This window comes from Pavona decussata, unplaced genomic scaffold (genome assembly GCF_977016875.1).
Source record: "Pavona decussata unplaced genomic scaffold, jaPavDecu1.1 SCAFFOLD_52, whole genome shotgun sequence".
Classification (NCBI taxonomy): domain Eukaryota; kingdom Metazoa; phylum Cnidaria; class Anthozoa; order Scleractinia; family Agariciidae; genus Pavona; species Pavona decussata.
The window spans coordinates 2,046,092-2,072,500 of record NW_028145474.1 but is presented as its reverse complement, the minus strand read 5'-3'; the positions used below and the strand labels follow the sequence as shown (position 1 = coordinate 2,072,500).

The window sequence follows — 26,409 nt, the reverse complement described above, 5'->3', positions numbered from 1 at the left end:
ACCGTGCAAAAATATCCTCGTATTACTAGGCACCACCCATAGGAAAGCCGAGTATCTCGAGATGCACAGAACGTATGCGCAGTAACAAAAGTAGGCCGGCGCCGTCCTTAATTAAGGTAATTTGGCCACAAAAAGAGATTTGATTGCTAACGTTTCGAGCGTTCATATACTGAGTGGAGATACGCTATTGGTGTGCGCATGGTAACATAGAAAACAAGAAAAAAATATGGACGAATGAAAAGCGTTCGTTGTTTCCGTGGGGATTGGGAGTGTCCATTTGGAAGAAGAATTCTTGTATTAAATTTTTGGGGATTTCTGTGCGGTTACCATGATGTAGAGAAATGCCACCACAGACCGTGAGTGGCATTTCTCAACCCTGTTGATAAAACCAAGCAATGAAAAAAATAATAATAACAATAATAATAATGATCATGATGATGATGATGATGATCATGATCATGATCATGATGTTGATGATGACGAACGTATTCTACTTATTCTTGAGTAAGGCTATTTAGATAACAGAGATCAATTTTCACGCTGAATCTCTCAAAGCTAAGGAATCCATGCTCAAATTTATGATGAAAACCAACACACCTTAACATCACCCACTGTCGTTTGTGGCATTACTTTCACAAGAAACCAAAGCTTGTTGGCTTGTCGATTAACCACAACTCTGAAGAAAAAAACCAATAATGTTAGTCCTTAGTCACACAGTACTGTACCACAGTTTCATCGTAAATTCCAATTTTTACCAATCTACCATGGAAGTGATTTCTGTACATCTGATTGCCACACATAATATGTTCTTATTACTTTCTTTTCTCCTTTTTTATTTATTTATTTTTAGTTTTTGCAACCTAGTTCCCACACCTTCTCCCTTGTAAATTGGTAGGGGCAATTTTCAAGGGAAAAGCCCCTGGAACGAGGTTATTTTTTCGGATTTTCCATAAAAGAACCCGTTTCAATTTATAAGCTCAACAGGTTGTTATATAATGGGGGGTTTAATGCCACAATGGTAGCATACAGGTTCTTAATCCATCATCTAAGAGAAATGGCAACTGGTACATTTACCCAGAATTCTTAGCGTTCGAAAACTATGAAAACGCACATAAAAAACGCCAGAAAAAGTCTAAAATAAAACCTAGCAAACACAATGTTGTTAGTACAGGGACGAAATTCGCACAAAAAATACGGCTTTCTATGCGCCTTTTGGATGTGTTAGGTTCGCAAGGTATTGTGGTAAGACGTACAGCCACCATATTTTTCCGTACGGCGGATATACTGTTCACAATCCCCTATTTTTCCGTGGGATTTTCAAGACTCGTACACTTCGAGCGAACTTCCGCCATCTTGGTTTGTAAAAGCGAGCGCGACCTGGGGAGAGTGTCTAAACTACTGAGGGGAGTGGGAGTGGGGAGGCGGCGGGAAAATAGGGATATTTCTCACTCCTCCCCCACACAACGCACCCTGGCTAGCCCCCCCTCTCCCCCCCCCCCCCCCCCAACCTCGGTAGTTAAGGCACTCTCTCTCGGTTGCGCTCGCCTTTTCAAACCAAGATAACGGCAGTCTCTAAAATCCCACGGAAAAATAGGGGACTGTGAACAGTCTGGGTTTGTACTGTAGATCAAACCTTGGATCATCATTGAACATCTCGGCAGGAGTACCAGAGTCCATCTCATCAAATTCAGCAGCTTCATCACGCGCTCCTAACATCAGGGGGAAGGTAGGAAGGACAATCTAGAAAATATACCACACATGATTCATGTAAGCGCGCAAAGGAGAGTACAATGTTTGTCTTGTGCGACAGAACTGGGGATGGATGCCAAATAATGCTATAAATAGTGAGAGTTGAAAATCAGGTCTCTTACAAGTGGATTGTTTAAAAACCAACACTGAGATACCAGACTGTGATAATGAGATCAAACACTGGTGAATGCTAACATAACATTACGTAACATAACATAACGTAACATTACATTTATAACATAAATAAATTTATTGCTTTATTCTAGATGCAAGTATTACAACGATGCAGAAAGATCCATACATACCTAAAAAAACAAAAGAAAAAAAAAAACAAAAAAAGAAAGAAAGGAAGAAAAAGCTGCACACATCTTCTAGAATATATAACCAATAGGATTTCAGAACTGACAGCACTTGAAATAAAAGTTGGACCCATCATAGTGTGATTGTTTTGAAAATTAAATTTCGCTGGCATGCAGGCATCTCCTACACTGCACCTTCTTCTTGTAAGGCAAGGATTTACATGCACCAGGAAAGACTTCCGCAAGAACTGAAGAAGGCCACCAAGTCACCCTAAGGAGACAACCTTTACAGGACCATGTACAAACACCTGCCTAAACAGGAGTAGCCTGCGTGGCTGGTGGTTTTGTTCACAAAGGGTCAAAAGTTTTAGTGGTGAAGAGACACTATAATGAGCGGTGAGAGGAATGAGGAGGAGACAGCTGAAAAACCTCTCTCTTCTCGCGGCTTCCCAACTCATTGAAGCAGCTCCACCGTTAAAACTTTTGACCTTGTGCGAACAAAACTGCCAGCTACACAGGCTATAACAAAAGAGGTGTCCAGTTACAAAGAATAACAAAATAATAACCATGCATGCAGCTCAGGCTGCACCAGCAGCAGTGTTTTATTGGGATTTAAAACCACGAGGCGCAGTCGAGTGGTTTTAGACCCGATAAAACACATGCAGCGAGTTTTCTGATCGGCTTCAAAAACATTCCTGGAAAAGCGTGTGTCAAGACAGTTCATGACAATGATGCTTTTGTGAATGTTGGAAATTAACATACGAGAAAAACATTACACACCGCATACTAATAAGGAGAAGGTTTTATCGGGTTTTAAAACCACTGCACGTGATGTTTTATTGACCATTTGACAGGTCAATGAATTTTTAATGAGTTTTTGAAATATAGATTTACCTCAGCTGTTGGCACAAAAGATCTGCTTTTACAAGTGTTATCCATACTGCGATCAGGTTTCTTAGTCATTGCCACATCAAGTGAGCCATCTTTGTTTTTGTTGTTGGTAGCCTTCTCTGTTTCTTCACCAACCTTTTCCTTCCCTTCCAGTTCATCTTTTTTCTCTTTCTCTCCATCTTCTTTGTTTTTATCTGTGTCATCTTTTTTCTTCTCCTCCTCCTCCTTTTCACCATCAGCCTTATCAGTGTTTTGATCCTGCTTGTTTTTCTCTTGACTGCCATTGTCTGTAGCAGCTTCCTTCTCATCTTCCATTTTTAACAAAGTGACTTTTAATACATTTTCCACTGGATTTGTAAGAGAGAGGGTCACTTGTGCTTCCTACAGACAAAAACAAGAAGATGAGAATCAGAAATTTCTATTTTCTTATTATTGTGCAGTTCCAGACAATATCCATACTCCTTCCAAGGAAGGTTTTTTGCTTTGCACCCCGCATCTACCCAAGAAATTCCATTTTAGCTTCATACTTTGCTTCTAAAATTTTGACTTTATAAGACCCCCTAGCCTCCCCCTAGGAATTTCCAATGACTCTCCATGGGGTGGGTATGGATTTTTTCTGGAACTGCACAATCTTCTCTCCATTTTCTTCCAGCTCCAATATTTCACTCTGTTATTTTGAAGAAGCGTCTGATGACGAGAGGGGGTGGAAAGGATGGCATACTGGTGGAAAGCTACCAAACCATCAATATGGCCCAGTAACAATACATGGGAGGTTGGTGGCTATGCTGCAGGGAGGGGGGGGGGGAGGGGGTATGTGTGGCGCCAAAGGGTACGGTTTTTGAGACATTTTGGTAAGAAATAGGGTATAAATTTTAACCACTTTGGTCTGAAAGACTGAAAACGGGTATGGATTTTACAGAAACGGGTATGGACTGTAGAAACCAGGTCTGTAAATGGGTATGGATTATACAGAAATGGGTGTGGACTCTAGAAACCAGGTCTGAAAATAAGGGTGGCTACAAGGTTACAGAGAACAGGAACATAATAAAGAACACAGAAATGGAAACAGTTGTGCTGAGTTGGTTTTGGTTCTTGATCTTAATCCAAGAGGTTTCCTTCAGGTACTCTGCCTTTCCCCTTTCCTCAAAAACCACTAGTAGCAAAATTGCATTTTTTCTGAATAGTGTCTCCAATTACATAGATATACTTAAAGGGGAAGAATCACGCAAATTTGACGTCATTTCAAAACCAAAAAATGTTTGTCTGTCAACAGAAAAACAAAATAATTGTCTACTTTTGTTATAAATTATCACTCTAGTGCATTAAGCCTCTGCGCAGAGACAGAGTAGGTTGGAATGGATTGAAACTTGAAAAATGTTAGGCTAACGTTTTCCAAGTTCTCACATTTTTGTTTTCAAAATGCGCTAGAACAGATTACGAGTTGTTCTTTTCACGAATTGAGTTGATCTCTTTCGTCTCTTTGCTCTAAAATTGTTTTGTAGCTATGTAAAGGTCTTATTTCACCATTTTTAATCAAACAGGTCAAAAACCCCATCAGACTTCCCCTTTGAATGAACTGATTATGCTAAATTTTGCTAGACATCTAGCTTACTCTCAAATGAAGTGATCTTTTAGCCTACCATAGTTTTGTAATTTGAGCAATAACAAAATGTGTGTCAAAATTGAAGTCACAGGCATTCTTCAGTTCCAACGTTAGATACTTGGCAACATAAGTAACTTTAACAGCCTTTGATCTTATAAGAAGGAAATATTTTTAATATTTAAAAATCTTCAATTTAAGGACTTTTATGGATGGTGGAAAGGCATGATGAAAGCAAGTGGATTTTTTGGAAAAACACAAGAAAATTATCAACTAGAGGAAAGATTACTGTTGTCTTTCATAGAACAAATAAATATTACATAACCCACCTTTCCAAACTTCAGAACTGGAACATTTGAAATTCTCAACATTGGGAGATAATGCCTGAAACAGAAAATAAGGACGTAAAACAAACAAGCAATGTATTTTAAAGATAATAAATTCAAAGGCTGACAATAATTTCTGAAAAAATGTGAATGGTATATTATATGAAAATACTTCAATCATATAGGTTTTTACCAGCTGGGAGGTCTGCATGAGAAAATACCAAGGGCATAGGCTTTTTTTTCCTATATGGACCAACCTAGGCTGGTAAGTAATGTTTGTTTCTTTGTTGTTGTTGTTCTAAATTCTGTTCTTAGGTGGGAAAGGATCCCTGTTTATTCACATTTTTTCAAGAAGATGTGGAAGTTAAACTGGGAAAATATAAAAAATGATAACAGAAATATACAAAAATGTTATAGAATTATAAAATTCACTTTCACTGTGGTAACCGTGGTCAAGATATAGGACATTTCTTCCTGCTCCCTGAACCAATCAGATTGTAGGATTTTCAGGATACTGCCCACTCAAAAACAGGAGAAATAGTAATTCACAAGTCTTGTAAGTCACACAAAAAATAACAAGCGGTGAATGATTGTGCTACTTACATTGCTCCTAGTTGGATTTTGAATTTAATAGATGAAGGGTTAAACTCTGGTTTGCTGAGATTGTGTTCACATTGCTGTTTAGAAATAAAAAACCCAACATTTGCTATTAAATAATGTTTACCCCTTGGAGATTTTATATGTATGTGAACATCTAATTACTATTAATTTTTCCTAACTTCTCCCCCCTTCCCACTTCCCTGGCATTTTACTTAACTTTGAGCATATTATTTCCAAGACATGTAAAACTGTTTTGTACAACTTTAGTACTACAACAACTGTAAATAATGTTAGTATTGTAACAAATTTCAGGTACTGTATATTGGACTGTGAGCATTGTCAGTATTATTAGTTGTAAATATAACATGTATATTGTTGGTATAGTAACCATTGTAAGTAGGGCTTTGTATTGTATTATGTGTCATACGAGGTTAATAAAAATCGTTAAAAAAAAATTAAATAATGTTTACAATACATACCTCTTACTAACCTTGTTTTCTCAGTCCATACTGTAAGTTACGGACTGAGTTTTTCCCCGTTGATTTATGGCCTGCACGCTTCGCACTTGGGCCATAAATCAACAGGAAAAAATGAGGATCCATAACTTACAGTATGGACCGAGAAAACAAGGTTATAAAATATTTATTACATCTCTGCGGTTAATCAGGCATGTGGGGAAAGGAAACTTTCAAATTTAGCAGGCTATGCAGTGAAATATTGCCCGCAAAATTACAATATAAATACAATACAATAAGCTTATTTAGAAGAACTTTGCACAGAAAGTCCCATTAAAAAAACGTTTCAGAAATACCATTAAAACTGGATTCAAGTTAATAATAGCAATATGTTCCGTTGCAGTGTTGAAAAACTTAACCCTTTAAGCACCTAACAGTGATCAATATCAAATTTCTCCTTGTGATATCAATGCTAATTCAACCCCTGAGGTCATGAGAATTAAGGATATAATCACTTAGGGTGAATTTTCTTGATATTTTAATAACTTCTCGTCAGTACTTTTATAAGAAAAGTATGGGGACAAGAAAGGAGAAATTGTCCTTTGATATTAGGGGTTAAAGCGTTAAGGGCACTCTTTCACTGGCTACAGCACTTACCCGACAGCGCTGGGACCTCTTAGCCAGAAGATGTTTGTGTCTTGGATGAAGATCACTGTGTTATTTAAAATAAATCAGGAAATTTAACACTAATAATAATTATTATTATTGCATTTGATGAAGGAGAAGGAGAATGCATACTAATTTTTCCAGAACACCTCAAATGGCAAAAATGAGATTCCCGTTTCTGTTTTCTTGAAAAAAATAAGTGTAAAATAATTCTGGCCTAGGATGCTAACCCAAAACTACTCAATTCTACTGAGAAACAGAAAACAGCGATCAGCAAAATGTACGATAAACATGCCGTCACATGGCAACTTCTGCAGTTTGTCATTTGGCATATTAAAACATAACTCTAGACGTCTGTAATGACACAGGAAGGATGGAAATGTCATCCATTAAAGTCAACTAAAGTCTCATCATCACAAACACCCAATACAAGTAGGAGTATCCCTCACTTTTAAGCGCAAGTCCAATAGACTCTCTTCCACTCCAGTAGTGACCATGTGACTCCAACGGACAACATTTTTACCCTCTCTGGTGACTAACATGGTATTTTTTTTCGAAGTCTTTCACTACCAGAGTTCAAGCAAGTCAAATAGACTCTCTTCCACTCCAGTAGTGACTATGTGATCCATGCGACTCCAATGGACAATATTTCTGCCCTCCCTGGTAACTACATGTAACATGGTTTCTTTAATTTTAAAGTCTTTCACAACTAGAGTTCAAGCAAGTCCAATCAACTCTCTTCCACTCTGCTCCTGACCACATAATCCATGCAACATGGACAACCTGTCAGTACTTAAGGTATCCTAAATGCAAAGCACAGCAAGACTTTCTGTAATCCAGTGGACTTGAGAATAATTATTCCATTGGACTCTATTTGTGTGAATCACCAACCGCAACTAGACTTCAGGTAACCTGGTGAACTACAAGGACAATATGACTGGGGTTGCATTACAACAGCAGCTCTCCAAAATGGAGAGACAGGAATGTCAACTGGCAATCAGAAAATTTATAACCTTCCTTTTCACTTACGCTATAGTTCCAGGTTGGAAGTCTGGCTGGCATAATCTCTGTGGTAGATGTGGAACTAAGGGAAAAAACTCATGATTTTTAATCACTTGATTTATCACTGAGCTACACGTATGGTATAAACAATATCTGTTTGAGTGGTTTTGATTAATCAGTCAAAAGAAAGGACATGAAATTTTGCTCGATGCAGCTAAGATTGTTCTATTGGCAGATTTGCCTTTAGCTAGTAAAATCTTAACAAACGTTATATATCATATGCACAATTTTTTATTTTTTATGCATTTATTTATTTTCTTAACAATTTCCCATAAGGCAGGTGAAGGAACGATAGGTTCTTACAATAATAAATATTAATAATACTCAATAAATAAATACTCACAGTCCCTCACAGGTTCTCCCAACCAACCCAACCAAATAAAAACAACCGAACCCACCCAGCCCTACTTTCAAAATAAGTAAAGGTAGCGATGTCGTAATGATTGTGTAGTTACTTCTAAGTTAGTCTGTATCCTTCGCACCATTTTGAAAAGCCTGTGCATTACAACGGGATCTTGTGTGTTCTCATCTGGTATTTTGCTACTTGTATCCGCTATTGTGCAGTTATTTTCAAACAGAAAGTCAAAATAGGGAGTAGGACACTGCTTTTCGTGGTTCAGTACAGCTCTTCGGATTTACTGACAACTGTTAAATTTCATTCTTACTTTAGGAACATCATAAGTTTCATTCTAAACCAAGGGCATGACTTATTTTAATACCTTTTTCAAGAATCAAAGGCTTGTTATAGAATTCTTCAGCTAGTGTTTCCACTTCTTCAACAGCTTCACTGGGATTCTTTAATGTTACTTCTTCATCAACCATTTCTTTCCTAAACGCAAACAAGACAAATATAACTACAATAAATATGGCTAAATAAATAAGTGACTGGCAAAGTTAACCTCGAGCCAATGTGATCAGCAGCTTTTCCCCTTGTGTATGACCTGTGGGAGGCCCTGACACGCAGGGTAATTGTAGGGGCTGATCAGCGTTTCTTATATTAAATTTTGGATTTTCATTGCTTTAGCTAATCATTGCAGATAATTGAATGCAGCCCCAGGTTCAAGTCCTGCTCCAACGCCACACTTTGTAAATAGCCAACTTGTTTGCCTCCCACCAGTTGGGATTTTTAACAAATGTTATTTTCAGTTTGAATATTTATTTCACTGGTTCATAGTGTCCCCAGTTAGCGCTGAAGCACTAGTAAATACTTCAACACTTAAATAAAAGTCTTCTAAAGCCTTCTCTTTATTCTGGCTCCCTCCCCTCCCTCTGTGCTCTGCCCAGACTGCCTCAGTCCCCCAGCCAACACCTAAGGCATCAATTCCCAAGCTCACCTATTGGCGATGAGTTTAAAATCTATTTTTTGTGGCCTACACATGCCACTGATTAATTACGAAGGCCAACTGGCAAACAATAGGCCATTTTCACCATAGCGTCATTTACTACTACTACTACCAGAATCCTTCAGTTTGTTGCTTTCTCTTGCAAATTAGGGATATTGTTGCCTAAACATTGCTGGGAGTACAAAATTTAACTAAGAAAAGAGAAACAAAGAGCTGGATTCTGGTAGTTCAGTAGTAAAATAACATCACCATGATAATTGGCTATACAAAGCACGTGATGTTATGTGACGTAGATTCAGGAACCCATGTTGCCATACTGTGTGCAAAAGGAAAGGAAAACACTTTAGTGAACTCTCCCATCTTGTTGTCAGGTTTTTATGTTGTCTGCAATGGCCCACTGCACACTATTGGTTAGCAACTGGAAAGTCTCATGTTAAATTCTACTTCAATCTATCAAGTTCCCAAGAAGAACCAAGAGAAAACTAAAACAAAAGGTGAGCCAAAAATGGTGGCAAATTTGAGCATGTATAGATTCACTGACAAGTGAGAAAATAAGGAACATTTTTATTTAGGTCATGGGCATTTAAAACTGATAAACACCTTCATCAAAGGTCTTCCTGCTTGGAAAAACATATAACAGAATTCAACATGAGTAGGAATACCAGTTTGAATAGAAACTGGGGGAAAACTGTGATACAGATACATCTTATTCGATGGTTTTACATATTAAATACAATCATGTATTATAATATGCGCAGCTATTTTGCTAGTTGCATAGTTTTTTGGGGGGCCCAAAGAGACGAGGAAAAATACAAGCAATGAGCAAAATATCCACGCCTATGCATATATGAAAAACCATCGAATAAGAGATTTATTATTCCACTACAAAAAGGTTTTGCTATTTTGGCTTCTCTTTTCTGGTAAGAGTGTTGAAATACACCTGGCATTAACTGTCAATCACTATATATAGCGCATGTGAATGATGTAAACAACACAGAAAGCCAGTGAAATGTCTTTGTCCATGTTTGCTCTGTTGTAAGCTGGTTAAACTGGGACACTACAGTGTGTTACGGTCTTCTATTTTGTGCGTTCTCTTGACCTTAATTGGTGAAATGACGTAATAGTAGAATAATAAAATGTATTAATTTAGTAAATCAACATACCCTTTTGGACTAAGACTAGCTGTTAGATAGGACAAACTGCTCTTGCGTCTTGTTAGAGATGATAAACCAAACTTATCCTAAGAAACAAATGAACAAGAAAAGGTCACTTCTGTTGCATAGTAGCTGAATTAAAAAGTAAAGCACATTGCATTAGTGCAAGAGAAATTACGGTAACCATAAACAGTCCAAAATGCACTGAGCTTCGACATTAAAGGCATTAATAACAAATTAAAAGCTACTATACTAAACTGGAATTTCCTGGGGGAGGGGGGGGGGTGCAAAACAAAACAAAACTTCTGTGGGGGGAGTATGGATATTTTCTGGAACTGCACATTTTGTTACTCATCTTGATTAGCTTTTTAGTTATTCTGGGTTTAAACTTTAATCACTTCTCACTATCATTTCATTACATATTTTGTAAATATTTGTTTAAAAAAAGGTAACAAAGTTGTTGTGCTGTTGTTGTTGTTGCAGGCCATTAAGTTTTTGACAACTTGCAAATCAAAATGCTTTGTGTTGTGGAAGGTAGAGCTGTCAAGTTCTTAAGCTACATGTTCCAAGATCCACTCAGTGAATTCATCAAACTGTTAAATGTTTTCAGGTTTGTTCAGTACCCATCCTGATATAAACAAGGTACAGTGTAGATATCAAATCTGGGCTCCAAGACCTATTTCATATTTACCTCCTACATGTATCGATGAAAAAGTTGTGTGTCAACAAAATCAAAAATGCGACAGCCATTATATCAAGCTCTGTAACTACGACATTAGTAGTAAACGCCATCTTGGATTCAAATTTCAAAACAATACCCTCGATTCCATGTTCCCAACCTTGATCAACATTATGGAGGAATTCAAATAGAGTTTCAATTGCCGCATAAATTTTTATTTGCAAGCAAATAATGTATTTCCTTTCAAAGCCATAACTTGCTTCATCCATCAATGTTATTGATGCATGTTATAAAGACGGCTTTACAAAGACATGACGTTTTCAGTTTCAGTGGTTTATGGAAAATAGCATTTACTGTAAGAATTTAAGTCTTCAATTTTTGAAATAATTAATATGCTATAAAAATGTAGAATTACAAGAAAGATAGCTACAGTTAATTTAAATGTTTAAACTAGTGTCAATTTTCTTACCTTCCTTGGTGTGAACTGTGTCCAATTTTGAGTAGTTACAGCATTCAGGATTAGATATGTATTATAACAGTGAGAACAGTTAATCAACTTTTTTCATGTTTTAAGTATATTTACTTTTATTTATTAATAATTGAAGGGCTGGTGGGCATAAAGGGGTAGGGTATATGTAGAATTTTAGACTGATTTTAGTTCAAATTTCAGGGAACTAAATAAATGGGCCTGAGTAAATGCCAGAAGTGAGTGTAATCCACATTTAGGATTTTTTCCTGTTTTCTCAGTTTGGATTGCTCTTATTTTCAGCAGGTGGCTTGTGACAGGTCATTGAAGAAACTGACACCCATTTTTCCTATAATTTTTGGTATGAATTTTGGTAGAGAGTATTATTGACAAAAACCACAAATCAACTAAAAAGATGCAACATGGGCCCTTATCCAGCCAATCAATAATATTATTATAACTTAAATTAGAAATAACTGAAGAGTGCACTGGAAAAACATCCAAAGTGCAGACTTTGGGGCTTTTTTAATTTTTTGCTCAAAACGTTAAGGTTTGCATGCAAGCTTCATTTAGCAGAAAAGCATTGCACTCACTTTTTCCCATTATTTTCTAGACAAAAAGGCTTATGATAAAAAAATCAGTTTTTCTTACAATGCCCTCATTTTTTTAAGGATTGAAGTATAATTATCATAATTTATGTTTTAAGATCATTATTTCATTTCACTCTTACAGAAACAATGGGCCATTTTCTGCAGTACACAATACACAAAATTTCAATTTTTAACTTTGATTTAAGCTAATTTAATTATTTTAAAGAGAACTGCCTACAAGTAAGTTGAAAATGAATTAAAACTCAAACTAATGCTTTTAATAACACAAATTTTAGTTTGAGTAAAGAATACTTTTACGGGTAAACATTTTGCCATTTACTGTTTACACATACATTTATGCAAAAGATCTCTACTGTAAAAAGTCAGTCCAACATTTTAGCATTCATAACCATTCATACAGGAATTGTTTCAATTTCGTTTTTGCTCCCCTTGAAAGTGAGCTACTGACATTAATGTATTCTGTACTCACTGATAGATGCATATAGTTGCGTCGTTTGGTCAATTTCTTTTTCTCCCTTTCCACTTTTTCTTTTTGAGCAAGTTGTCTGTAGTACTCAACCAGGGTGTTCACCTGTTCATCAGAACAACAAAAAATTAATTTGGGAAATTTTTGAGAGTGACAGAACAATACCAAGGTTGTGAAAAACAATATTGCTTGTTCAGAGAGGTATAGTCTATTACCTTGTTAGACAAGATTTTTTGTTGTTAATTCTTCTTGGATTATTAATAAAATTTAAAGTAACAGTAAAGTACCCTTTTAGCAGCTGGACTCTCTTGTTCTTGCCAGGCACCACTTGCTAAACATGATGAAAAGGTAATAAAATGTAAAAGTAGGTTTCAGCAGAAAAACAAAAATCTTTTATTCAAACAGGGAGAATGGTTGGGATTTTATAAAATCAAGTGCAACATCAATGACACTTTTCATTTACTGAATAGTTTTTTATGCCTCAAAACAGAAAATTACAACAAAATAATTATTCCAGTATTTTACCCATAGTCAGGAAAGAGATATAAACAACAACAACAACAACATTAACTTTATTTTTACAAACTGAAAAAAAGGCCTTTGTAGCCCGCAGTTAGCAGAGCTATTCTAGGCGGGCTACTCAAACTGACAATATGTAGTTAATAAGCTCGCACACACACACCCACACACATGCAATTTATAAATGAGCGAATAAATAAGAATAAATAATAGATAATAGTAGTGATAAGGCATTTATGTAATGAATCTATTTTCTTTTAATTACACTTTACTAGATCAAGCAAGGCATTCATTCATGATTCCTTTTGCTCATGGAATTTGGAGGAAAAAGAAGAAGCAATAATTGGCCTTCCTTTGTTTAAATCCTCCTTTTGTACTTTTAAGAAATCCGATTTTCTTTCATCACCTTATCTGTTTGTCTGTCTATCTAGATCGATTATGAAAAATAAACAAGAACTATGTTATCAGCCAAAAGATAAGCAAACATGGAGGTAATTTGGAGAAATTTATGATTTTGAGCAAAAACATTATTCTTTGAATAGGTTCTTGCATAAACCCTTCACACAATGCACATTACATACAACACACTGAATTTGAACTTGATATTTAAAGAGAAAACAAGAAGACAGAATCATTGTGCGGTGCCCACTGTTGTAGGTTAAAAGGGCATGTAAGGTAAAAATATGTTTATTTTGATGTTAAATGAGAATATTTATCGGTCTCTCTTACGATAATACAAGGATTTTCGACATTCCGATACATTTCCTCCATAAATTCAAAATACAAACGGTCACACAGTTTGTGTGGGAATCCTGTGGGTTGATTTGTATTTTCCTTTGTTAAGATTGGGTAATTTACACCTGAAACAAAGGAAAATACAAATCAACCTACAGCTGTAAGTTGAAATCATTTTAACTTGGGATTCATTTAACCTTCAACACCCACCACTCACCGACACTTTTATCTTCAATTCCAACATCCCTAGAGGACCAGCGACAGAAGCCACAGGCTAGGTAATAAACTTTCTTAGCTTGCGTTGTCTTGGAGTCTTCAGTCTTATCAGATTGTATGGCAACAGCTGTAGCCCGTGTTGATAGAGTATTGCCGCAGCTTGGGCAGTCAAAACAGTTAGCACATCTAAAATATAAACAAAGAATTTTACATCATACAGTAGTACATCACGCATGTATTCAGGACCCAGGACAACCCAAACTTTGTTTTTGTTTTTTGTTTTTGTTAAATGTCATTGTGGTCATACAGTATCTTTCAGCTACCATTGCCTTGTTGATGATGACCCACATATGATTCATGACATAATTTCTTCAGAAAATAATTTTGGTCTTTTTATATTAATTTTAACTTGCAACTGGTCAAGGGTAAAGCGTGTTAATTACAGGACATTCAGTAATATATAAACTGGACAGTTCAGCTGTGAGTGATACCCAGAGAGTTTTGGATAATTTGGAGTGTGACACTGAAAAGTCTGATGAGGTCTCTAAGCCCGAGGTTAGCAATTTGCGACCCTCAAAGAATTCAAAGCTGATCGTTGAAGCTGATTGTTAAAGAAAAGGACAAATTGGACGAGGTGATGAAGGAAGCAAAGTTGGGAGGCAAATAACATAAATTATCATAGAAAGATTTCCATAGTACTGTACAGCAGCACCTTTCCATGCAAGTGTTAAGGGAAGGAAGGTTTCAGTTTCTGCATTCTCAATGATGACTGTGAAATCTAGTACAAGAGGCGCAGCCTCCGTTGCATTTTGGGCAGAAAAGAGATGTGCTTGTGCCAGCGCCCCTGTTTGTAAAGTGTCTTTTGCAATGTGCTATATCCACCCAAGGAGGAGTATAAGAATTTCCAAGGGGGATGGGGTCGCCATCAAAGCTAATTTTTTTAAAAAAGTATGATGCTGAACTGGAAATTATTTCCAAATGGTTGGGAGGGTTCAAATAATACAAAAACCTCTCTCCCCCCTTATGATGGAATTACTTCTTTCTGCTTTAAATTTACTGGGCACCTTCCAGGCTGACGTATCTAACTGCTGTGATTGGATTCAATATATAAACTTCATCTTAATTTTTTGAGTGAGTATTCCTTTTGGCATTAATGTACCTATCTTCTGTCTCTAATTCTTATTTTACTCTGCTGGTCTTCTTTAACGTTAATTCAAACCTTGAGAAACCTCGAATGAATCATGCATGCTGGAAGAGGTTAAGTTCCTTCAATATAAGTTTTAAAAACTGACAAAAACTTAACATTTAACTCAAGGCAATTTTACATTGTACTGACCATATGCAAGAATCTTCTGTAAAGAGGGAGGCATGTACAAGACTTAAGGACGGTGCCCACTTTTGTCACTGCGCATATGTTCTGTGCATCTTGAGATACTCGGGTTTCCTATGGGTGGTGCCTTAACTAATACGGGGATACTTTTGTGCGGTTTAAAACTATGCGGAGAAAGCAGAACTTAACAAGTACTCTTGGTATCCAATAAGAAAATTTGGGGTAGCCATGCATTTTTCAGAGATAATAAAGCTTCAATTTGGAAAAAAAAAATCCATACATTGTTTGTATTTTACTATTTTTAGAATAGTTGTTGCTTCATAATCTCTAAAAAAAAAAAAAAAAAGAAATCCGTGGTTTACCTCGAATTTTCTTTTTGAAAATCAATAGCCCTTGCTAAGATCTACGTTCCCCGCATATATAGTCATGATCCACACAAAAATATCTCCTCATTTTTTCGCACCGTCCTTAAGAGTCAGACACTGAGCTGACTCAGTGAAAGGCATATATCATCTTTCCACCAGCGTTATGCATCAAAACAGCAATTAAACTTCAGCTCACCTATTCTTCTTAACCTTGGCTTCTGCTGAAGGCATATTTTCCAAACAGTTCGGGCAATAATAAGAATCGACCTTGGAAAATAACAAAATTAATATCAAGTTCAACTTGAATCGATATTCTTCAAGCGATTTTCTAATGTATTTAAGGTATTACCTCGTGGGAGACACACAGAGGACATCTCAGTTGAATACAGTGCCGACAGAAGTACAGACGAGCGAGTGGACACAACGCAGAACAAGAACAAGTTAATAAAACAGGCACTCCATCGCCTTCAAACGGCGACGCCATCTTGGTCTTTTCCCCACCTCGAGACGCATTGCATTCTGGGCAAAGATGTTTCGTCTCCACAGGATACCCACTCCGCGCGGATGGGACCCTCACATGTACTCGAAACATCGGCTTTTCCGTAGTGTTAGCCTCGCAAGCAGTTTGCTTTATTAACCAACTTCGTCTAACCCCCCATAACCTGTTTCCAGGGTCTCTGACGGTCCCTCTTGTAATATTCAGTCGGTATTATTGGGCTCCTGTTTCTATTCAACAAGCAGATTTTTTCATGAGCCGAACTGTTTTTCTCATGTTCTTCTGCGTGTGCGATAATCACGATTTTTTGACGCGGAAAAAACTCTAGCGCGAGGAGAAATCGGTGGTTGAGAAGGAATTTGGACGGGGGGTTGGGTGGGTGACTTTATTCGGTGGGAAAAATACTTTAGTGGAACATCTATGTTCGAACACCTTCATTAAGCGAACACCTTCTTTAAGGGTGTTACCTCTACCGAAGGGACTTCATTAACAACTTTTAAATGCAGGGGACCATAGGACGCCCAAAAAACTGTGCTGAGTACTTTTAATTTTGTTGCTGAATCTTAATAAGTGCTGCCTTTGCTCTGACATCTGCAAATGGTTAGACTTTCTAGTCTTCTCGGATAAGGACGATAAACCGTAGGCCCCGTCTCGCAAACCTTGTTTGTAAATAACTCTGTGGGACGTTAAAGAACCCACTCACTGTTCGCAAAGAGTAGGGAACGTAGTTCCCGGTGTTGTGGTCTGGTCTTGTGTGTATACTCTCATGGTGGGCGCATTTGATCATCCCGTCATGTTAAAATGCGCGTTACAAGTATTTTAAAAGTATTCAGTATTCAGTTAGTATTGGTTCTTTTTTTGTGTATTAGTATCCTAGAATTTTATTATACTTAATATTTATTAGGTATAAACTGTGTCTCCAATTAGCAGTTATGCTAAAGTACTTTGACACAAATAAAGTTATTGTTGTTGTCGTTGTTGCAGTGGACATTCTCGTGCCGGACATCATTTAACGCGTAAATAAACCAAACTGATTGCAGGGCTGACACTACAGCAAAGGGCTTATTTATTTGGGCCAATATTTCAACTAGTACTCGCACTAGTCTTGTTCAGGGACAGAGTTACCATGAAAGAAGATAACGGCTCTAAAAGTTTCAATTTGAACGTAAACACAAGTGGTTAATGCATGGTCAACTAGTGTACATGACTCTGATAGCGTTTAGCGTTTGAGGGACGTCACTACCGAGGGGACGGAAACAGTTTTTGGACGCCTCCAGTATACTACTTCAACTTCCATTAAGGGGATAACTAGACTTTCTAAAAGTCCTTTTATTTTTTTTTCCTGGTTGGTTATGTTGCGCGACCTCGTTGAAGCTCTCTTCGCTCGCTACGAAGAACTTTTTTATATGACTTATGAGGTCGACTTGTAGCAAGTCTAGGGGATAACTAAGCTCTTCATGTATTTCTTGTAAGTGGCCATCATGTATTACTTTAAGGTGATTTGTTTTTATAAGGGGAGTTCATCCGTGTGGGGGCGACCTGTTCCGTTTGCAACGTCTAACATTATTGGTCGAGAGGACAAAAGAACGAACTACAGAACAATGATCCTGTTGTAATACTTTACTTTCTATGTTAATGTTGTGTAAATAGTAAAGAAATAAAAAACGCGCCGAGTGCATTGTTGAGTTATATAAGCACGCGGGAATTTTTAAGAACACGAGAGAAGTGCAGAGAGGCACGAGCCGTAGGCGAGTGCCTCTCTGTACTTCTCGAGTGTTCTTAAAAATTCCCAAGTGCTTATATAACTCAACAATGTACGAGGAACAAGTTTTTTATTTCTTTTATAAAATATAAACAATTGCAACTCCTCAGACAAGTGCGAATTTTAATTAATTAACATCAAGTTTCTCCTTACACGAGATAACGCATAATTTAATAGCGCGCGCTCTTGCCGATCACGACACGATCACGACAGGGCACGCGACAGCGCGTGCAATCAAGTAAAAAGTCAAACTGTTTAAATTTTTCGTCACATCCAATTCAAGAAGTTAACTCCAAGTCAAGTTTAAGTTTTAAGGTGTTGAGAGACAAGTTGAAGTTAATTAAAAGTCTGGAAGCATCAGTACAAGAGACTGTTTTATGCGAATCGCTGGAGTGACAGCGCATTCTGTCTCCGAATTTCTCAGATTTTTCACAGGCAAAAAATCTGACGTGTGCTCCGTGCATATGTACAATTATAATGCACGCACCATACGTATGCTTCGTGCATTGTGGAGTTATAAAGAACCCAGTTTGACCAATCACAGTGCTTGCTTGACCCTGGCTATTTTATAATGTGAAATAAATGAACCTTGAACCTTGATCCTAGACATAAAGAACAATGGAGCTTTAGGTTGTATCAGGGTCCAGTGAAAATAGAGCTTTTGATAGGTGTAGGTCTATTGAATCTGTATGGCCTTTTTTGACATTATTGTAATTAATTTGTAAAAGTCAAATTGCCCGAAGGCTCTGCGAATCTTTTTCAACACAACATCACGGTGGGCCCGACCTGACATGATTAAAATGTAAAATTTTTATGCCATGAATATGTAATGAATAATAAAACTAAAAAGATTACTAAGTTCAAAGCAGAACTGATGCCTGGCTTTCAAAGCTAAGTTAGGCTCGAGTATCGTTTTTTTTTTTAGTACTCGCTGTATAATTTTAAAATTGTGACAAATGAAAAAATGTTCTTGCCTTCAATTTATTTCATAAATAAATTAAAGAACTTAAAAAACGATGCGTTTGGTTATTCTGTCTTTAAGGCATGGTATTACGATTCTGTGTTGTCATACAACCTACAGTTACATGCCTGAAGGTTAAATTAAAGAGAAACACAAGTATTTTGTGAATACCTAAAATCGCGGCCTGTTACAAATGCCTTAAGCAGTCGATTGTGTGGCAATTCTAACGTGCAATAGGCGACATAAGGTAATCAGAAAATAATTTCTTTGAGATTCACTGTAATCTACGTAGGGAAACAAGGTTTGTATGCCAATTTTTCGCGGATTGCCAAAATTTCGCCAATCTTCAAAGACGCCGAAGTGCTGCCTCGGAGGCGACCAAATTTTGGCAAAGCGGCCAATTTTGTTTGTACAGCAATTAAGCTGTCATTCACTGTAGCGAAGCGAGTGCTAGCAGCACTCCTGACCCAGTAAAGCGGAGCAAGAAAGGCAAAAAAGGAAAGTACGACACCTGGGCCCAAGCTGGGCAACGACTGCTTGTTCAGTTGTGGGCCGAAAACGGCACGAGTGGCTAGAGAGCAGAGAGTCACGAACGGAGTGGAAATTTCGCATGAAATCACTGAAGTGTATGAAGAAAATCAAGTATTTAATAGAACGTTACAAAGAAGCAAAGGAATGGAACAGTTAGCAGTCTGGAGGGTCGAAGAAGAAAAGCATGTTTTACGACGAAATTGATGCAGTCCTGGGTTGCCGAGACATTGTCACGTTAACCAATGTGTCCATTCTCTTACGCGAAAATGTTTTGTTTTTCCTGATGTAACAGGAGAAGAAGGGTCATTTTCCCCAGCAGATTATGACTGATGTTGCTGTCAGTCAAAGATGTTTTGGAACTGCAAATTTCCGTAGTGCGACCAAGACTAAAAATTGGAAGTTCAAAAATGTTTGCCAAAAAATTTGACCGCCAAAAATTGAAAGATACATAAGGTAATCAGAAAATAATTTCTTTGAGATTCACTGTAATCTACGTAGGGAAACAAGGTTTGTATGAAAATTGAAAAAAAAAAAAACAAAAAAACATCCATACTCGAATGTATAGAAAAACTTTTGAATGCAGAGGTCCACACAACGCAGGAATTAAACTTGCTGGTAATTTTGCCGGATCTCTCTTGTGAAAGACCTCGTGTACTTGAACGTGAAAGTACAAAACTGAATGCAAGGCTGGCACTACGGCAAAGGGCAGATTTATTAGTGGCCAATATTTCGACTAATAGAATTAGTCTTCCTCAGGGCCAGAGCTATACTGAAGGAAAATATAGTAACGGCTCCTTAAATTAAAGTTTGAAAAATACATGGAAAAAATGATTGGCTAATATGTAACTTTATACGAAGAAGCAACAAAGAATATTTCCAGACCGATTCCGTTCTCGGAATTTCACTCTCAACGTGACGCCCCTGTTAGTTCTCCAGGTGTTCCATATCCCCTTTATTAAGGAATCGAAGGCACCACCTATCTAATGAATATTACCGACAAAATTTGATCGGTTTTAAAATTTGAGTTGATACAGAAATATTCAGCTAGCAAGAGTCGGCATTGCTAGATAAACAAGAAAAGTAAAGTTTCAATCTCATTAGCATTTTTTTGACTGTTGGATAGAGGGGTGGCTATGCAATAAAGTCGCTAACTTTTGAGGTTGAGGAGAAGGGGTGCAGGCAGAGACCACCATCTATTTTGTGGTTTGGTGGATCCTGTTCGAGTATAGTAGTTTTGGCCACTTCTCTTTGGTGACAGGCCCATGGCTCTGTCACGGCAATCAAACAATGGCATTGTGCATTGAGTCGGTGGCAAAAGGTGGCTATGTTTCAATCTTAAGAATATTAAATATAATTTACGTGGGATCAGCACAAGGTCGGGACTTCCCACATTCAATTTGGAGTGTATGCATCGATCATTTACCTTTTTGGTCAGTAAACTGTGAAATGCGCTCCATCCAATGGTTAGAGAAACTAATGATATTGTATCTTTTAAGCGGGCTCTTAAAGTTCATATGACTTAAGCATCAAGAATTAATCGGAAATTTTTGAAGTTTGTAAATTTTGCATATAGATTAATCACTAGTTAGTATTTCGGTAGTGTTTATTAATTAACTGATTAATTTTATTCTTTTACATTTGTACACACGTACACGTTTTAACGAGCACTTACGAGCTCCTTGGTGTCACGTGTATAAATAAAGTATTATTATTAAAAAAAGTATTATTATTATTATTATTATGTTCTTTCTCAACCGGCCCATCATTGCTACCCTTTTACCGCCCTTTGATATCAGATGTTTAACATGAGCTTTCCTTTCTTGGCTTTTAATTTCCTTACCGAGTTTGATATCCTAAAACTGCGTATTGTCTTTGCACCATGCTCTCCCAATAACCTATGATGCTCAGAATGCCGTAATAAAGTATACAGTCAACCTCGTTTATTGCGGACAGTCCGTAATAGCAGGAAATTATTTTAGTCAACCCCGCATTATAGGGGGTGTCCGTAATAGCGAGGTGTCCGCAAGGCGAGCGTTGGCTGTGTGCGAGGAGTACTTTCTCATGGACGCTGTCTATATTCAATACTTTATAAGTAGAAACTTCACAAAACTGCCTGGCTTTAATGACCGAGTTGTTTGGTACCCTTAGTTTTCTGCATTGTGGTTAGCTGGATTGTCAGTTTGCGTAGCCAAGCGAGAAACATATTCTAAGCCCTCCATGATGTATGCATACAACCAAACAATTAGAACAATTGTTTGTGAGTTTTGTAGTCACGGCTCGCTGTGTCATTTGAAAGGAATAATTGTCCGCCGGTTGAACTGATCCAGAAGTTTCGCTAACATTACAGTAGCCTAGCAGCCGACGGCGAGTTTCATAAAATTCATCGCCTCAATCGAGCGTCAAGGGCGCTTATAACAAACGTTGCGTCTCTTTCATCAGTTTTTAACGAAAATCCTTTTACTTATAAGCAAAAACCGACACTATTCTGACTGATTCTAACGAATCTTCCTTGAGGAAATTATTCGTAGAATGATATGCACATTAATCCCTCTCTTTAATGGATGGTAGGAATCTCGCAGGTATCGTCATTGAATGAACATTCTATTTCTGACGAAGTTAACCAAGTTTTACTGGATCAATAGCGACATGAACATCTCTCAAAGCAGCCAGGTTGAAAAGTTTGTTTCCCAAGAAGACAAAGAGCAGGAAGAATCCGCCCTTGTGAGCGACCACAGGGAACCGGCACAAAATCAACATGCAGAGAAAATTAGAGCACTTCGGTCAAGAATTATACAAGAGAGAGACGATAATTTCGTCCACATCCAACGAGGAGACGATGAATTTCTACTACTCTTCCTTCGAGCGTGCAGGTTCAGCATCGACGCATCATTTGAACTTTTGTGCAAGTACAATATATTTCGTGACAAAAATGCGTCCGTTTATGAAAACCTATCTGCTTGGCAGTTACATCACGTTATCGAAGACGGATTTCCCTGTGTCTTACCCTATAGTGACAAGAATGGCGCGAAAATGATGGTTATTTTTGCTGGGGGCTGGGATACCGACACGTATGGCACGGTAGATATTTCGAAGGCTTTTGTTCTGAGTATGGAGCACTTGATCAAGGACGACGAAGTTCAAATGAACGGAATTTTAATTATTGCAGATTTTTCTGGGTGGACCGCAACTCACGCATCTCGGTTGTCTCTTGCTTTCATTCGTCAAATTTGCTCCATGTTTCAGGTGAGTTTTAACTGACAATCGAAAAGCAGGGTTTTCCCGGTTCAGTTTTACCGACAAGCGAATTAACAGACTCTGTTAATTCGCGCAATGTTTCAGCTTCAGCGCGCGCTGGCAGACTAGTATATTGCAATTGACCTATTATTGGATATTACCAAGACGTCTTGAACTTTTTTCAGACCAACGTGTCTATGAACAGTAAAGTGTTAAGATGAAAGATGATAAGAGTTTATTCACTTCGCGGCGCATGACCAAGGTTTTGGCACTGGTTGACCTAGAACCTTGGCCTTGAGAACGGAATACAGTAAAAATATAGCCAACACAAAGGTTCACCTTGCAACTGGAGTGCATGGTAGAACAAGCCGACCTTTTACACTCAGAGGCGATTTATAAATATATTTCACATTTCGGTCATATCGAAGGCAATTCATCAGTGAGCCCCATAAAAACTTCCCAAGATTGTGAAATAAATGGATCCAGTAGGGGATCAAGGGAGAGTTCGTAAGGGTTTGGACTCTCCCTCCCTCTCTCCCCCACCCCCATCACACACTCACACCTTCCCACCATACAGCAGTTTTCTTCGAAGTTTGGTGAGTGCTTACGTTTGCTCAATCTGAGCACAGCTTTCCTATCCTCTTTTTGGTGGACGATGCTTTTGAATGACGTTATACTGTCGGTTATAAATTTGGCATTTCTAAGTTTTTTTAAGGAAGCTTGAAAAGGTTTTTAGCCGCGTGCGCGCGCACGTAACCTACCCACGCCATAGCCAAGGAGCAAGGGTCAGCTGAATGAACTAAAAATTTCTGTCAAAGATTGCACACGCAATACACTGAAAGTGGAAATGCAGCGTAAAATCGCGCGAACCGTAAATAGAATTGCAAAAAACATTTCTTTTTTATCTCTAAATTTTAGTTTGCGTGGCGGCCTGTCTTGAGTTTTTTGCATGCACGCTCAGTTCAGTTCAAATAGAAACGTTTGGGAGAAAGTCATCCAGCAGAATTTCTGCTGGTGAAAAAATGCCTTGTTTAATATAACACAATATTTTCAAGATGACTTTTTGTCATATTGCCAAAGGAGCTAAAATATTTATTCAGATTTCCAACAAAGCAATAAAAACGGTAGGTTGCGGGTGGTTTGCAGAGCTGACCTGTTGCCATGGTAACCAGAACTGGTCTTGGTAGTGAGAATGATGCATACTCGGAATAGGAAATCCGAGTGCTCCTATCAGGAGTCGAACCTAAGACCTTCCGATTACTAGTTTGGATGCTCTACCACTGAGCTACAGGAGACTTGCATGTGTGAGCTTAGGTCATTAAACTAGGATTATGGGACAAACATCCTTCATAATGCTAGTCTTAAAGTATAGCCAAACAACATAGCTAAAAAGATCTTTATAGCTTGCCTACGTGGTCAGATTCTTTTTGCAACCCTTCATCGTTTCACAAACTCTACAACAAACAAAAACCCTTACGAGTCCCCTTAACAGATCAGAAAGAATAAAAACGTTGAAAATATCAACATGATGTTGAACTTTATCATACTGTGTTTGTTTTGATGCTTGTGAGATTGGTTTTAAAAACTTGACATTTCGCTGACTCCAGAGTAATAAAGGAAAAGCAAGTTCGTTTCCGTCCTTTATCTTTTGCTTCCCCGCGCGCGGCGTGTTTCCACGCAGGAGGCAATTTCGCGCGTGCTCGCATGTTTCGGTCGCCTTCCAATTCCTAAGAAAAATAAAGAGGCATTGACTACTTGAATTGCAGTCTATCAGCGAGGAAGCCACAACATATATGTGATTGAACTAGCTTGTTCGGTTCGTATTGTGAAAATATTGGCGAAGTCCATAAACTTGCAAAAAGCACAAGACCGATGTTTTCCCAATACGGGCCGAACAAGCTACTTCAATAGGGTTTTTAGTATTTAGGCTTTCCCGGCCGTTGCTTTCTAGTCCACGTGAAACTTGTTTATGTTCAAGCAGTGCGTATAAAGTTTTCCAAGATTTTAAGGTCAGATAAGGTTTGAACAGTTCTTGCCTCATAAGTTTAATTTAAAACATTTTTGCTTTGTATTTTGTCAAAATTGAAACACTTTTCTCCTTTCAAACGTATGTTTGTAACACAACCGGTCCATCGTAGCAGAAAAAGTTCGGACCTCCAGGGAGCCTATCAATCTCTTTTCCAGAGCCCACGTGTCTTTTAGTCAGCGCCAAGACTTGGCGCTGACTAAAAGACACGTGGGCTCTGGAAACGAGACTGGGAGCCAACCAGCACCCTCCTTTTCAGCACAGGCATGGTAAGGCCACCCTGAGGCGGTCTGTGAGTGAAGAAGTAGGGAGCGTTCTAGTTCTATTTCGATTTTCTTATTCTGGTGGCTTATCTCCTCCAAGCTTGTAAGAGTAACAGTTCACTAGATTTCGCCGTTTTCAATAGGACATTTTCATTTCGTTGTAGTCAAATGACGTCATCGTGAAAACTTGACTGTCGAAACCGTTTGCTTTGGTTTTGCTTTACTGCGCTCTGTGATTGGTTGGCAAAACTCGCGCCACTTTCTCAACCAATGAGAAGCAAAACCAAAACCAATCGTACTCGTGCCTTGCTCGCACACTTTTCCCGCGCTTGGCGCCGGTTACATGCATTCGTTTCTTGTCCTGATTGGTTCATTGCGCTGTTTACATCTGTTGTCGCCGTTGTTGAAAATTAAAAAGAAATTAGTTTGATTATAGTTTTACAGCACTCAAATAAAAACCTTTCTGTTTGTCACTTTAGGACCACTATCCGGCAAGATTTCTTGGATTCCACTTCGTGAACGAGCCCTGGTACGTGAGAGCTGGATTGAGTTTCTTGAAACCTTTCATCAGCGAAACGATCTGGCAAAGGGTAAGTGGTAGAATCGACTTACGAAGCTCGAAAATAAAAAAAAAAAACGCTTAAAAGTGTGCAAATTCGTGATGGCAAATACCTTATTATGAAAGCGAGGATTCGTGCATAGTTTTTATTATGAAAATTGCTTTTCGTTCATATGGAAACAAAACTAATTTCGAGATGAAAAACTTTACACTTAGCCTCGCTTTCGTAATGAGGTTCAAACCTGACCTGGGAACGAGGTTGAAATGACGTCGTTTGTTGAGTAAAGGCTAACAGAAAAACGCTCAATCAATTATCCCCCCTCTAAAATAAATAAATAAACAAATGTTTCGATCATTTTCAAAAAACAAATTAAAAAATACACTAGAAGAATTTGCAATTCTATTGTACAATCATTATTCCTCCCTAAAGAAACAATAACATAAAAAATGCAGAAAACTTTACATTGAGTGGTGCCCTTGAGATACGTCCCTTTGCTTATCAAAATTTTGTTGAAAATCATCAGAGGAGCAATTCTGTTTATTGATCTTATCTTTTGACTTCCTTTAGATCCACGTACACGGTAACAACATGGTTACCCTTCATAACTATTGTCATCAAGATTTCCTGCCAGCGGAATTCGGAGGAAACAAGCCAGCAGTGAACCGAGAATACTGGGCACGAGTGCTGCTGGACTCTGAGAAGGCATGTGGAGGTCACGTGTACGGAGAGAACCCATTTAAATGTTCGCTTCATCCGCCAAGCGAATATGATTGTGAAACACAAGAAATTCCTCACGTGATAACAACGTGATGATTACCAGTGATACTAAGTATAACCATCAGGACGGTCCGACCGTTTCTCTCGTCCAGAAACGTCTTAACTGTTATTTTTTAAATTTTAGTTGAGGTAGAAAAACTCAAAATGAAAAGTAGCAGATAACTTACGATCGTAATGAAATTATTGAGTTCCCCTTAGAAACCTAGTTTCCCCAACGTGAATTGTAGGCTCGTGCAATGCATGTTTTATAACAAGCCCATACATCAG

At 38.0% G+C, this 26,409-nt stretch overlaps 2 protein-coding genes across 4 annotated transcripts in view; one reads left to right on the top strand and one right to left on the bottom strand.

Moving 5' to 3' along the window:
* The window catches only part of LOC146480880 (dynactin subunit 4-like), a 17,275-nt gene extending 1,242 nt beyond the window's left edge, over positions 1 to 16,033 (bottom strand). The window contains exons 1-15 of one of the 3 annotated variants that reach the window (XM_085109246.1): positions 15,882 to 16,033; positions 15,729 to 15,799; positions 13,839 to 14,023; positions 12,655 to 12,698; positions 12,371 to 12,472; positions 11,294 to 11,308; positions 10,155 to 10,231; positions 8,368 to 8,477; positions 7,616 to 7,670; positions 6,578 to 6,632; positions 5,469 to 5,542; positions 4,869 to 4,923; positions 2,943 to 3,320; positions 1,634 to 1,740; positions 598 to 676 (exon numbers count right to left, since the gene is read on the bottom strand). In XM_085109246.1, the coding sequence (XP_084965372.1) occupies positions 598 to 676; positions 1,634 to 1,740; positions 2,943 to 3,320; positions 4,869 to 4,923; positions 5,469 to 5,542; positions 6,578 to 6,632; positions 7,616 to 7,670; positions 8,368 to 8,477; positions 10,155 to 10,231; positions 11,294 to 11,308; positions 12,371 to 12,472; positions 12,655 to 12,698; positions 13,839 to 14,023; positions 15,729 to 15,799; positions 15,882 to 16,016 (1,542 nt within the window). In that variant the 5' untranslated portion in view covers positions 16,017 to 16,033. Of the gene's footprint in view, positions 1 to 597; positions 677 to 1,633; positions 1,741 to 2,942; positions 3,321 to 4,868; positions 4,924 to 5,468; positions 5,543 to 6,577; positions 6,633 to 7,615; positions 7,671 to 8,367; positions 8,478 to 10,154; positions 10,232 to 11,293; positions 11,309 to 12,349; positions 12,473 to 12,654; positions 12,699 to 13,838; positions 14,024 to 15,728; positions 15,800 to 15,881 lie in introns of all 3 variants that reach the window. The other 2 variants (XM_085109247.1, XM_085109248.1) reach the window with 2 other exon arrangements.
* A 5,698-nt stretch (positions 16,034 to 21,731) lies between these two features.
* On the top strand, positions 21,732 to 26,328 carry LOC146480879 (clavesin-2-like). Its single transcript, XM_085109219.1, has 3 exons — positions 21,732 to 22,525; positions 25,285 to 25,395; positions 25,933 to 26,328. Exons 1-3 carry the CDS (start codon positions 21,875 to 21,877, stop codon positions 26,173 to 26,175), a joined length of 1,005 nt encoding a protein of 334 aa, XP_084965345.1. The 5' UTR covers positions 21,732 to 21,874; the 3' UTR covers positions 26,176 to 26,328.
* The last annotated feature ends 81 nt before the right edge of the window (positions 26,329 to 26,409 follow it).

Excerpts from the sequence above, each read along its gene's own strand:
- LOC146480879 (XM_085109219.1), top strand. The coding sequence starts at position 21,875 with ATGAACATTCTATTTCTGACGAAGTTAACCAAGTTTTACTGGATCAAT. Across the intron at positions 22,526-25,284 it reads AAATTTGCTCCATGTTTCAG|GACCACTATCCGGCAAGATT; the intron begins GTGAGTTTTAAC and ends TTGTCACTTTAG. Across the intron at positions 25,396-25,932 it reads GCGAAACGATCTGGCAAAGG|ATCCACGTACACGGTAACAA; the intron begins GTAAGTGGTAGA and ends GACTTCCTTTAG.